This window comes from Varanus komodoensis, unplaced genomic scaffold (assembly GCF_004798865.1).
Source record: "Varanus komodoensis strain SLA01 unplaced genomic scaffold, ASM479886v1 scaffold5, whole genome shotgun sequence".
NCBI classification, from domain to species: Eukaryota; Metazoa; Chordata; class Lepidosauria; order Squamata; family Varanidae; genus Varanus; species Varanus komodoensis.
The window spans coordinates 47,092,163-47,106,479 of record NW_025336087.1 but is presented as its reverse complement, the minus strand read 5'-3'; the positions used below and the strand labels follow the sequence as shown (position 1 = coordinate 47,106,479).

The 14,317-nt window shown below is 42.7% G+C and overlaps 1 protein-coding gene across 1 annotated transcript in view; it reads left to right on the top strand.

Annotated features, from left to right (window-relative positions):
* The window catches only part of PCSK5 (proprotein convertase subtilisin/kexin type 5), a 250,488-nt gene that overhangs the window by 214,248 nt on the left and 21,923 nt on the right, over positions 1 to 14,317 (top strand). The window contains exons 25-27 of the mRNA XM_044445944.1: positions 2,505 to 2,547; positions 2,925 to 3,067; positions 5,012 to 5,206. Coding sequence (XP_044301879.1) covers positions 2,505 to 2,547; positions 2,925 to 3,067; positions 5,012 to 5,206 — 381 coding nt within the window. The remainder of the gene's footprint in view (positions 1 to 2,504; positions 2,548 to 2,924; positions 3,068 to 5,011; positions 5,207 to 14,317) is intronic.

Genomic DNA, 14,317 nt, shown 5'->3' with positions numbered 1-14,317 from the left:
AATATTTTTTAATAAATGGTCTCACATTCACTTTGCAGCAGTCAGATACTTCTGGGGAGTTCCTGTAGGCCATAAAGATAAGGGCTCTGCCCCGAGTTTTTTTTTATTCCCAATGCCTATTTTCTGTTACTAGTTGGAAGTAAACTGCCCCTGACCATGGATGTTCCATTTTGCTATCAAGGCTCAAATCACTGCTAGTTGGCTAGGTGTGTTTTCCATTAATTTGTCTAATAAAAGAAACATTTTCCTGCTTGTTCTGTTGGAATTCTGCTGGAAAACTCATGTGTAAGATTGCCAGTGCGCCCTTGCTTCCTTCCTGGGTCATGCAGTATAGCCACAAAACAGGTACCTGAAAGTTTAACAAAAAAGGTAATCCTGTTGAATTTCTGTCTGTTATGCAGATGTTAAAATCGCAGCAACACTGATAGGAGAAAGAAATGGCAACCCTCAATTTGGCTGTTGACCAGCACTAGCACACCTATTGAAGCTGTCTTAATAGAAGGGAGGTAGTTTCATTTAAAGGGATGCCTTACAAAATCGGCTGAACTGGTTCTACTGCAGTTAAATATAATTCTGCAAGTATAGGATGCATTATGTTTCCCAGTCTTTTCGATGTTATTAAATGTTAATGTTCAATAAAAAGAAAAATGTAAATAAAATATAGCAATAACAGTTCAGAATGGTAATCAAACTTATTCCTGAGAAGAAAATGACACAGTAGAATAAATGTAATTCTCATCATTGTGCATAGTTTTTTTACTTGTTTATTTAATTGAAAAACAGCTCTAGAAAATAGTTTACTTTTATTTCTTGCTGATTTCAATGGAAATCTAAATCATCACTGTAGGTGTGAATTAATTTGTACTGCAAGCTTCTGCTCCTAACACATCAGGTTGTCTAATGCAATAGATGGGTGGCCCCATTCTAGGTCTAGGGCATTGTAGTTCCCACCAGCATGTCATTTAACCTTTTATGCATTCATACACAGAAAGACACACTCCTTTCTTTCTAAGGAAAATAAGGATCAATTTCAGATTCAAAGAAACGTGAATTAGGCTGCTGCAATTGCATGCATACCTATTAAGGAATATAACATACTTATTAAATTCCATGAGACCTATTTGTTACTAATCAATCATTGGACTAGGCTGTAGAGGTAGGAAAGTGCATCCTGATTTGACTAGAAATATACCATTAAAATGAAAAATGGTCCTTGTTCCATTCATGCCTAGAGCATCTCCAGCAGTCCCACAGCAGTTTGTTTGCTTGTTGGTAGTTGACAATGCCATTGATCCTCCCCCCTCCCACGAAACGCAGCTGCCCTTGTGTCTGGCGTGCTCAAAGAGCTGATTGCCAACTTGAAGGTGGTCCCAGTTCTAAAGAATTGCTTTTAGCAGGAGAACTGGGTTCCTCTCAGAAAGGGGATTTTTAATGTACTTGCAGAGATGATTCATTATATACTGAATACTGAATGCAATTGTGTTAGAGTTAAGAGAATCTACAAGCAGCAAGAAAGTCATGATTAGATTAGAGGAAATAATGGCCGTCTGAGAGTTCTCTCTCACCTAAGCTTCATTGATCTTTAATCATTTAAACCCCAAATCTCCTGCTCTGGCCTTAGAACAAGGAAATATCCTAAGGATATTTGGCATAATGTTCTATTCCAGCAAAATGGAAATGTCCTGCCCCAGCAAACTCTAACAATGACAGGTACTCCATTGTTTTGAACTAAGTGCGTACAACGGCTCAAGGGCTCAGTTTAGGCTGCAGCCCTATTGCTACTAAGGCCACCAGACTGCCTCATCCAGTCTATGGGACCCCAGCTGAGGCCCTTCCTATTCCCACAGGCCCTGCCCCTGAATGCCATTCTCCCTCCCAACTGGAAGGGCGAACAGCATGCTGAGAAGAAACGCCTCTGCTACCTTTGATCTGACTGGTGTGGGGATTCTCTTAGTACACCATTCACTAGCATAGTTGGGATGGCAAGTATCTGCCCTTCATCCCCCTCAGTGGAGGAAAGTATGGGGCAAGAGAAGCCCCTCTGGCCATGGAGGACTCTGGTGGGAAAAGCCAGAGCCCCTAATGTCACTGAGCCCAAAGTTGGCACCCATGTCATCTGGCACCTCACTTAAATCTAGTTCCCACTCCTGGTTTATTCCTTCACATTTGTACTGTTTATGCTCAAGATTAGCTGTGCTACACAGATGGCCTTTTAGGCCTCTTCCAGTGCTACTCTTCTATGATTCTATGATAAGTCAAAGAAACATTTTAAGTGTAAATCAGCCACTATCCTGTCCAAAAGATACTTCGTATTTTTCACAAAATAAATCAAATTACAGAAATGATCATTGTCGTCATCATGGTCACCACCACCACCACCACCACGGCAACTCTACAACAGAGCTCCCTTTTCATCTCTATATTTGGTCAAATGAGATTTGTATATATTTGGATCAGCACAGTATTTTGCTTTCTTTCAATGTGTTGTCTGCTTTTTATTCCAGATGACCCAAGAACATGTACATCGTGCATGCATAATTATTACATGTAAGTTTATCCTCACTCTTCTGCATCCCCACTTCCTCCTCTCTTTCTCTCCCTTTTCTGAAACAAAACAGTGCTTTCTTTGAAATATTATGAAGTGGCCAAAGATGCTCCAGAGCTCAGTAAAGAAGATGCCTTTTGAGTGATGAGAGAAAAGAAGATTTTTCTGCAATGCACCCCAAGTATACGCCATAGTTAAGAATGTGCATTGATATTGCCAATTTTCATTTTATAACTGAATGTTGATTTATGTGTCAGACATTTGAGAGGATTCTTCATATTGCCTTAAGTTAAGTTTGGACCAGAGTTATCCATGCTTTCCTTGCTTTCTAACTTGAGCTGAAGAATGCCAGTTTCAAAACTGCATATTTTGTCTCCAGGTACAATCAGAAATGCTATAGAAGTTGTCCTCCAGATACCTACAATGATGAAAATTCTCTGCTTTGCATAGAATGTCAACCAAATTGCAGAAGCTGTGACAAATATGAGTGTTACTGGTGTAAAGAAGGCTTTTTTCTTCAAGGTAAACAAAGTTACAAGTAGTTTACATGTTAGTTCCTTGAAAATGATCTCATCACCTTCCCAGGAAGACAGAATGTATATTCAGCTGAGAGACACTGACCATCATCTGGAATCTGTGATGCTGTACTTCACCCCTTCTTTCTTTGTTTATGATGACACCACACACATAAACACATATTATCTCCCGGTTCAAAAAGTCTAACAGTGCGAAAAGTCCACTTGCTGCTTGTGTAACAGGAATTCTTCTGCACATCTCTTCTCCCATCCAATTCTCAACTGATTTATTTACCTAATGGTCCGATTTTGTTTGGGATGTTTGAGCTGAACCTTCCCAAGCCAACCTCTATGTCATTATTTTTGGATGGTATCCTGTACTGCCCCTGCAGTACCAAAATGCCACAGGAACTAGCTTCTCCTAAAACAACCAAAACCAGCTGCAGCATTCATTTCTGGAATGGGCCAGGTGAGCCGAGCTCACAAAAGGGAGCTCCACTGGTCTATCCCATCCCGGAAATGCTTGTTTCTACTCGTTTGATGCTTACCTCAGGAACTGCCCATTGCTGCGGTACTAGCAATGTGTTCTGGCAGCATAAACCACAGCCCCTTACTTTTAAGTATTTATTATACATCATATCTGAAAATGTATCCTGTTTAAGTTACATCCTCTGCTGATGGATATTTTACCAGGACCAGTAATGAACCTATTCAGATTATTCCTGCATGGTTTATTCTTTTTTCCTTGGGGAAGAAGTTATGTGTCAATTTTATCATAGTGGCAGAGGAACCCCTTAGTATCCCGACCTGGAGTTGGCCCACACTACAGGGGCGGGGACCCTACTATCCAACACGGCCGTGCTAATTTCTAATTATGTTGCTATCTGCATGGGGATCAGTGTAGGGCCTTGCCCTGCAGCACCATCGTTTTTTCAGGACCTCCCCCCCACCCCAATTCCTTCTGCCTTTCATGCTGCACAAAATTGCAGAAACTCTTGTGCTCTTTTGGAGTGTCTCCAAAATTCTTTTCACTTTAAGCTTGTTAGTGTGTATGTAATTTTGTCAATATAAGAGAAGATTGGATGGTATACCCTGCAGCCTGAGGTTAAATTCATGCCATTCTTTTTTCAGGTAACTTTTTACAGTGAGCTTGTGACATGATTCACATATATCCTATTCCTGTGAATGGTTGTCAAGTTACAGGCAGGCAAAGAGGCAGCCAACTGTGAATTGCTGTATACTATCATCTATACCTTTCTGATTGTTGTAAACTGAACTTGTCACACGATCAGATAGACATACCCTGCCTCCTTATCATAAGTTATCTTCACTTGGTCGGCTTTGGTCAAGCTAAGTTTTCTGTGTTCAGAGGTGAAGCAAATTGACTTTGGGCTGTTATAAGAAAGTGACATTATGGCTGTGACTTACAGTTTTCTATAGTTTCTTCCCACATTCCATACAGCAGCAGACAATTGGAGTGGCTGGGGAAGGTTTGCCAGTTGCCCTGTGATTCTACTCCTAAATGGTACAGTAGAAACTGTGGTCACATCTGCAGCTCTGCTTTGGCCGTTTGGGCTCCAGTAAGTTTCCCTAGACCTAGCACTGAAGGTGATGCACACATCCAATAGAGCAGTTTACTGAGAAATAAACCATATTAGTGTGATGATGGTTCTCCCAGTTACGTCAGCACGTCTTGCAGTTGTCACTAAGTTATCAGTGCAAAATAGTAGTAGTAATTTGTTTGCTGTGTTTCTATAATGCCCAATAGTCAAAATTCTCTGGACAGTACATGAAAATACAAATGAGAACAGATGCTCTTAGTCCGTGCCACCTATAGCAGATGGACACCAGGTGTTGGTAAAAACAGGCAGCGCACTATAATTCCTGCTCTCAGGACACACCACTTAGCTGGCCTCGGTAACATAAAGGTTTTGTATCTCTGCTTCTCCAGATGGGACATGTGTGAGTGACTGCGGAGCTGGTTTCTACAGCGACAAGGTCACAGAGGAATGCGAAGCCTGTCCCAGGACTTGCACAGCATGCAAAGGGTACAATGACTGCACCAGCTGCAGGGGCACTTTACAGCTACTCCATGGGAAGTGTGTGAATCCCAAAAGCAAGCAAGGAAATGGGAAGTTCTGGAACGGTATGTTGCTGTCATTCCGTCATGAATTGTGTTCATTTATTTTTGCTAGCAACCTGGATGATAGAAAGGAAACCACAATTTTCCAGACTCTGGAAACCATTTTTATTTATATAGGTGCACATTATTGTGTTTACACAGGGTTAACGTGGCACCCAACAGCCTTGAGCAGCTGCTGGGCAGCAGGGACCACGGCTAACACTAGACCTTGGCCCTCCCCGTGAGGTGGCTGGAGTGGCAAGCAGCTCACTGTACCCGTCACAATGTCCGAAAGGGATGCTACAAGTCTTGGGGCAGTGCGAATAATTAAAATAGAGAGCAGATCACCCAGTAATCCAATTGTGCAAGGAAGAGAGATCCACCAATGCGACTGGCCTAATGGAGCTGTGCCACTCCTGTATTTGCATGTGGGACACCAGTATACAGAGTTTTCCATATGCGGAGACTGAAAACTCAGGCACAATATTTGCATGCATAATATGTTTTCCTTCCTGGAATATGCTTTCTAGCAGGGAATTTTATCTCTTACAAGGATTGGGTCTTATGGTTTCTATGAATACCTTGGGAATTTATAAGCAGCTTAGATTTTTTTTTATTTTTTATTTTTTGGAAATAACAAAAGAAATCACCCAGTTAGGATTCATTCAGGAGAACTTAAGTTCACACACATCAGAGGGTCACATGTTCTCTTTAATTCTATCACTACTATCAGAAACATACATACAATCAGCTGATGTAATATACTATATTGGCCAACCTTAGTTGAGTACACCACAGATCAAAATGGCATTTTTAAAAGGTATGATTTTCTAAATAAGGGTGCAATCCTGGCATCCTTAGACCCCAAAAAGTCCTTCAGCTCCCAGGATGCCCCAGCTGATAGGATTTTTTTCTGGGATTATTGAACTTTTTCATTCTAAACATGGGATTAGAACCTAACTCAGTTTGGGTAAACAACCGTGAATTAGAGGGTGTTGGATGAAATGTTGGGTTATTAAAATCAGGCTGATCTCAGTAAATTCAAAGCTGAACCTTGTATGGCTACAAATAATGTAATAAATATAATGAATCTGGTATCAATTGATTGATTGATTGATTGATACATAATAAATAACTAATCGATAAATATGACACATGTCAGTTTTGCCATATCTGAGGCTCTTATTCTGTCTGATAAAGATGAAGCATTCTTATCAATCCTATTTTGCTGATAGAGAGACTGAAGCTGCACCTGCCAAGTGGCTTGGCCCCTGCATACCTGAAAAACCGCCACTTCTTTCGTGCCGCATCGCGGTCCTTACAGTCAGCCGAGAACGATCTCTTAATGGTACCATCCGTGCATCAAATCCAGACGGAAAAGGCACTTCAAGAGGCGTTCTCGGTGGCTGCCCCTGACTTGTGGAAGCCCTTTCCCCTGGAGGCCCGCCAAAACCCAAGCCTGAGCCTTATCCGGAAGCGATGTAAGACTTTTACTAATCTGCTTTTAACTATTATTAGCCAGACTGGGATTTAAGGGAAAGGGTGGATTGCACATTTGAGTACATATATCAGGAGGGGCTTTCACCAGTAAGTGTAGCATGATCAAGAGGATGTGAGGGAGGCAGAAGCCCAGCTGTCCTGATGACCGCTGAACTGAACGGTTCCACTGTGCCAATCTTCTTCTTCTGTTTGGAACAATAGTGACCAATGCAAAGATTAGCAGACTGCACGTTAGGCATAATTAGCCAACTGCATATTACATATAGTTAGGAAATAAAAGTAAAACTGCTGATATCATACTCATTCCAATCTGGTGGGTCCACACTTGAAATACCCCTTAAAAAAGGATATTGTGGGATTGGGAAAAATGCAGAAAAGGGCAACTGAAATCATCAGGGGGCTAGAGCAAGTTACAACATCTGATCGTTTAGTTTAGGAAAAAAGGGGAAACATTTTGCGGGGCTTAAAATCATGCCTGATGTGGAGAAATTGGGGAGGGAGACATTTTTCTCCCTCCCCCATAACACTCGAGCCCGGGGGCATGCTATGAAGCTGATGCATGGAAGATTCAGGACAGATGAATTGATGTACTTCCTCATACTACATATACTTACATTATAGAATCCAATTCTGCAAGATGCAGTGATGGCCACCATTCTGGACATCTGTGAAAGGGACTGGGCAAATTTAGGGGGATAAGGGTATCAGTAGCTACTAGTCCTCATGTTTGCATGCTAGCTCCATTCTCAGGGACTCTATGCTGTGTTGTTGGGGAACATGGGTGGTAGGGAGCTGTTGCACTCAGGTCTTGCTTGTGGGTTTCCCCTGGGCAGCTGGTTGGCCAGTGTGTGACCAGAATGCTGGTCTGGATGGACCCTTGGCCTGATCCAGCAGGGCTCTTCTTCTGCCCAGTGCCACTGCGTGGTATGCAAATATCAGGCCGTGTGTTTCATGCATACTAGATGCTAACAAATCTTCCTTCCCTCAATACGAGTAGGTTATTGATGGTTGAAATAATACATTTCTAAGACATCTACTTATTTGTATTTAGGAAAATGATGCCAACAGAAATCGAATAATGCTGGGGCTTAATTGCCTACCATCTTTGTATAAAGTCATTAGTTAGAATGTCAGCTAAGTCCAACGAAACTATTCATTGCTGCAAGGACTGTGTTTGCAGTGTTCAAAGATCACAGTGGACTTAATAATTGAATTGACTCTTTGACATGAGTCAAGCTGGCGAAAGACGAGCTTAGTAGAGTTCAGAGTTCATAAATTACATTAGAGTGCGAGACAATCATCTGTAACGAATGGACATGCCCTGATATGGTTCCTTGGTAGTAATTGTTAACTCATTTTCGACTAGAGGAAGTTCAGAAATATTAGTGACCTGGCCATTTCATGCAGTTTGAGAGAGTGATAACACTTTCCCAAATTTTAAATAGAAGTCTACTTTTCATGTGATGATAGATGAAAGAGACTTGTTTGCATTTTGGGGTGAGTTTGCACATCACTATGACCCATCACGGCAAGTTACCACAGTGGGTTGTCCTGAAGCGCCCGGCAGCCCTAATGAGCCCAACAGGTGAGCCGGGTCGTTGCAGTTTCTCCCCCTCCACACACACACTTTCTTCCTTCTCATTCCTGCAAGTGGTGTCCCAGGGGCACCACGGGAAGAACTGAAGCTCCTCTCCTCGGCATCCATATTGCCACCCGATTGCAGCCTGCGGCAGCAGTAGAGAGTCTCCACTGTGCCGAGAGATTCCCTCCCTGCAGTGATCAGGCAGCCCGCCTCCTGCTGCAGAGGCCTCTGGAGCACAAGGCTTCAGCTACTCCATGCTGCCGCTCCATGTTCAAGGCAGCCCCACTGGGAGTAAGCTTCTCAGGCAGGGTCTGGGAGGGGGTGCTCCAAGAACGGGGCATCCTTGTCAAGACCGTGGTATTGCTTCTGGCTCCTGCTTGGAGTCAAGTGCTCAGGTGGTTGTTTTGATGGAGGGGAGCAAGATTCTGCTGGGATTCCTTATTTTCGGGGTAACCATGCAGAATGCATGCCACCTCACAATGTAGTCCCCCAAGAGACTTGCTGCAAGGAAAAAGTGCTGCGAGAGATGCCAATCAGTTTTCTCCAAACAGCTCTCTTGTTCTGGGGTTTCTGCCACAGTGGGTTGTGTTGTCTGACTTGGGATGCCACATCAGGCGGCCATGGTAGGGAGGAACCAACATGACAACCATGGTATGTCGCAATGATTTAGCACCACGGATGGGTTCAGATGTGACACTCAGCCATGTTTTTAACTGTTGGTTGCTTGTTTAGTCATGCAACTCAGTCTTTAAGTAAACAGCAATGTGATATATGAGACTTGTTGGCTTTCTTCAGCCAAATAACTCCTCTAAATGCTTAAGGCACTGCTCTGCCCTGGTAGGTCTCCCCCAACTGAGCCTCATCACTACCCCATCATCTGTCTCCCCTGTGACTATCCCTCTCCAAGATCATAGCACTGTCTGTGTCTTCTGAGAGGGAAATCCTTGGCATCCTTTGACCCCTCCAGTGCCATCTGGAGGCCATAGGATTCTGCTTTCAGGCTAATATCTTGATCAGTGTGCATGCTATGCTGCAATTTAAGAGGATGCCAGTTTTGCAGGATCACTGGGAAGAATGGGGGGAGTGTAAGCAATACAGCCCCAACTAGGATAAATGTGAATAAACTGTGACGGAGTATGAAGTAATTAATCTGAATTTGTCTGATATTCAAACACTTCTCTCTCTCTCTCTCTCTCTCTCTCTCTTAAAGCATAAGCCAAGGAAAAAAATGTCTGGGCCAAAAAGTGTAGTTCAGAACATCTGTATTTTATCTTGTGTACCAGATGATGAAATTATTTGAGGAGCCAGGAGACCTAATAATGACAAGCTTGTTTCACTGTATGTTAACACACGGCAGTTCAGCTAGAAAAGATGTTTAGCAAACAGAAAGGCCAGTATTACTGCACTTTATTAACATGCTGCATTGCCGGTCTTTTTTTATGTCCTTCAGTCAAGCCACTGAGATGACAATATTTTTGGAAGACAGACAAAGAGAAAATAAATTCAGCAGACTATGTTTAGATGTTTAAGCTGCTTCTGTGATCTTCTATGGGAAGATAATTTCAAGGAATATTCAAATGTTTTCTGACATGTCAAATTTTAATATTTTCTGCATGGCAGAAATGAAGCTTGAATAACTTCAGCTTGAAGTGCTTTTGAAAAGTTCTGTTTTAGAACTGCCTTTGACAGATATCTTTTCACTATGTATTCTCTTTCACAGCAGGGTTTTTTTTTTAAATAAAGTCAGCACTTCTCATGCATGCACAATAATGCACAGAGAGTGACAGACAGAGAGAGGCCTTGGGACAGGCACCATCCTCTGGCCTTAGCAACCCAGGAAGCAGCCATTTTCCAGTGCAGTCCACCGGACCATCAAAGCTGTCACAAGCTTCTTGTACGTAGACTCCAGACAGCAGACAGTCCTTCTGCAAAGCAGATGTTTATTGGCACTTTGCAGCTACAAGGAGAAGCAAGTCTCAAACCCTTGAACTAAGGACTTCTCCCAGAAATCCTTTCCTTGCAATAACTCTAGGGCTCCACCTTCCACATGACTCCCAGTGTGGATGGGCCAGACAGTAGGATCGGCACAAGCCCTCCCTTTTTCCCAAACAGCCTTCCCTAACTATGCATGTCCTGAACCTGTCAGCATGATATTGGACTGATAGTTTATATAGTACCACACTTCAGATCTCTGGAAATATACAACAATTTTAACAAGACTGGGAACAGTTACAGACATCAAGATGGAACATGGAGTATATCTTAGGGTCTGTTGAATTCTGATCTGACCCCAAACCAAATTGTTAGTGGGTCATCCAGATCAATCTGGATTAGAAATGTGAATCTTTGCCCATCCCTGCTTGAGTCTGATGACTGCACATCCATGATCTTTGCAACCAAATGATCTGAAGTTAGTGTAAATTATCACACCTCATTTCTTTTTTATTTTGCAATCTATGTAGAAAGTGAAACACTCTACAGAAAAGGATGTGGCATCAAGGGGAAATGGTGGTTCACTTTTTAAAACAATATCCCTACTTTAAAAAGGGCTAGAGCTGATGCAGTCTAGTAAAATATGTGCTTGAATATATATTCTGCTTCACGCTCTGCGGAGTTGCGTGCATATATTTTATACATTCATTTGTTAAATTAATGTTGTAGCTGTCAGTGACTAGACTGAAAAATAGGGGGTATGACTTACTTGTCAACTAGTCTTTAGTGCCCTCAAGTTTATAATTCTTGGAAGTTCAGAGTCTGGAGCAGTTCTAGGATTTTATTATATGAATGTGTTGCTTCCATTATACTTTATCATTATAATTATGTCTTAGACAGATGTGTTCTATTCTGTGCATTTGCATTCATGGCTGTCTCCATTTTTGCACAGCCATAAGCAGAATAGAACCTAAGAAATAAACAGCTCTGTGTCCGGATCTAAATGTAGCACATTCAGATCACATCCATGCTACTTAATTTAGGAACCAATAGGTTAGGAACCAGTAGGTTCTGAAGTGTTGTGAAGACTGCTGCAGTGTTGCCCAGTGGTACCTGCCCACTCCCACTCCCCACTTTATCAACAGATTTGCTTCTGAAGAGAGAAAATAGTGTTATTTTTCAGAGATCATCATAGGAGTATGCATTTGTTTGAAAGCATTCTGTTTCTTTCCAATTAAGGCATACAAGCAACATGCTATCTAATATGAATGAAGAACCGCTTGAAAACTCTGGTATTATGCATTTTAAAAAGAGAATGCTTAACTTGTCTGGCCTGTGAAGCATAAGAAAGTGCTTCCAAGGACTAAAAAAATAAGAACTGCACTTAGCAGAGACATGATTCATGCAGATGTAAATGATGATAGCTTGATCCTATGGTGTATATCAGTAACGTAGCTAGGAAAAGTGGGTTTCCATCAACACAATGTCAGTGTGCCTACCTTTGACAGGTATAATGTCATTGGCACTCTTACTCAGATACACCGTTGTGGTGTATCTCCTGCTCAGCAAGTTCATCAGGATCAAATGTGCAGATGAGCCAAATATGAATTTGCGGATGGTCCATCACACGCCCTGGCGGTTGCACATCATCAAGGTTGAATGATCTTCCGTTAACTAATTCCAAATCCCCAGGAAGGTACAGATGGGGTTGTTCTGTGAGCACCGCTACTTACACTTTAAGTACTGTATTCAGCAATACCAAGTGGATACAATACAAAATAACCCTGACTAAGTTTGCAAAACATGACAACCCTCTGTATGCAACCAGCCATGGTGGTATGTTGTGTCATCCAAGCTCAAGATGTTTTCCACTAGGTGACTTGTGTTTTGGAAGCCCATATCTTGTGCTTGTCCATGATTTATTGCAATGTTATCTGAACTGAGGGGATGAGTGTTTTCATGGGTTGCTGCAACTGACTACGAGCTCTTGTCAAGAGCGGCGAAAACCACCATGCCACTCATGTTTAATAATCTCGCCTGTGATTGCCCTTCCACCAATCCAAAATGGCAGTTTGGAAGAACCACCACTTATTCCCTAGCTTTTTACATTTTATTTCTGGTGCTTCAAAAATGCATGATTGGGGTTGCAATGTATTACTATCACTATTATTTTGTTAGTCTTGCACAACCAAAGCCGCATCCGCTTTGAAAAGAAGCGACAAAAAGAGGGGAGTCGATATCTTCCCTTTCTGGAGTACCTAGTGAGTTAGGGATGTGTTGAAAAAGTAAGGGAAGCCGAGAACTCAACGTGTCAGGCCAAGAGGACCTCATCACCAGAAAGTGGACGACATTTTGTCTCATACTATTGTCTCCTTTGGCTTCCCTCCAGCACCGAGTGCTTGTACTTCTTACAGTATTGGGTCCATTTCTATTACAGTCACTTCTCTCCTGGATCTTTGCAGCTGCGTGCAAATTAGCTGATGTGCATTCTCGGCTTGGATATTTCCAAGTACATTTTGATGTGCCCTTTGATACTTGAAACATGCAGAGAAGGAACCAGGGAGAGGGAGGGAAAGAACAAGCCAGGACACGTCCAATAGTCTGTCAGCCTACTGAACCCCCAACCAAACAAACTTCAAAGTATATCATCTCCTGTCAAAAGGGTTTCCCTCCGTATCAAAATGTGCATCTGTTTCCCATTGAAAAAGCGCACAGTCTAGGAAAACCTGGAAGCTTTCGAATCTTCCCTGAGACAAAGATCTACTCCATCTATGTTATGTTGGCATGCGGCATAAGACATGTTCTGAAAATAGGCACTAATGATTTACTGGAGGAGAGTTGGATGGGTGAATGGTTGGATGTGCCATATTCCACAGAACACCACAATTCCTAGTACATATTACCCTCTAGTGGAGACTCTGAATATGGCAGGCCTAACAACCTTGCTGCTGAAACAGAGCGCATGGCAAGCCTTTCACAGCATTAAAGCAAAATTCAGTATTAACATTTTTATTTGAGAAAAGAGGGAAAGATCAGTTGCTGCTCAATAACCTAATCCACTGTGCAAACTAATACTAAGTGTTTGAGATCATGTAGAATATTTTTTAATAGTAAGTGTTGGCAGTTTTGTGGGAGACGGAGATCTCTTGTTTTCTAGACCTATCCAAACAGTAAAATATGTAATTAAAAGCTTTTACAAAGGAATTGCAACATTTTGGGTGCGCATTTTTACATCAGCCACTTGTGTATAACAATGTAAACAACCTATTATTGGCACAGAGCAGATGTCATCTTGCAGAGATAATGGCTTGGTTAGCGGACTCTGCTGTCCTTTACTCGAGCCATATTTTTATGATCTGCAAAATCACCCAGTTCAGGAGGGTCCCATTACCACACATCACCAGCACTTCTATCCCTTGATTAACAAAAGGTGCAATTATATGGCCTCCTGACATTCTCTGGAAGGACCAAAGGCTTATTCCAAGATCTTGCAATCTCCGCTGGCCTGGCCTGGCCTGGCCTGGCCATGTTCACACCTGGCATGGGAAGCAGCACACTGGTTTTTCTGTGGAAATTGCAAATGGACTTGGGAGGGGAGAAAAGGGGGCGGTGCTGGTGCAGGCGGGGAGGGGAGGAACTGAGCTTTTACAGTGATTCCTCCCCTTCCCTAGTGCCTTCTCTAGATGGCTAAAAATGGCTGTCTAGATTTAAAAAAAACCAGGGTGCAAGGCATAGCAGCAGTGGAATTTCCACCAGAATGGCTCCTTCAGGCCACAGGATGCAAGTAAGCCGCTGAATTCAGAGGCTGACCTCCCTCAAGGGCAGGGGCAGCAGAAGCCTGCCCCACACGCCAGTGGAACCCACAGGGAGCTCATGCTTCTCTAAGCAACCAGACTGAGCAAGCGCTCACAGAGAGGAAGCTGCCTTCTCAGAGCTTCACTGATCTCTCTCCGTTCAGAAAAAACGTTACCAAGTGCTGAGTCCCTGTTGCACCAGCAGTGGCTCTCGCTGCCACGGTGAATGAGCAGGAGCAGAGTGGCCCTGCTGCAGTTTGCCAAAAGCGATGCTCTAATGCACCTTAAGATCTGGATTCATGTGTTCCACATGCAGACATGCAGCAT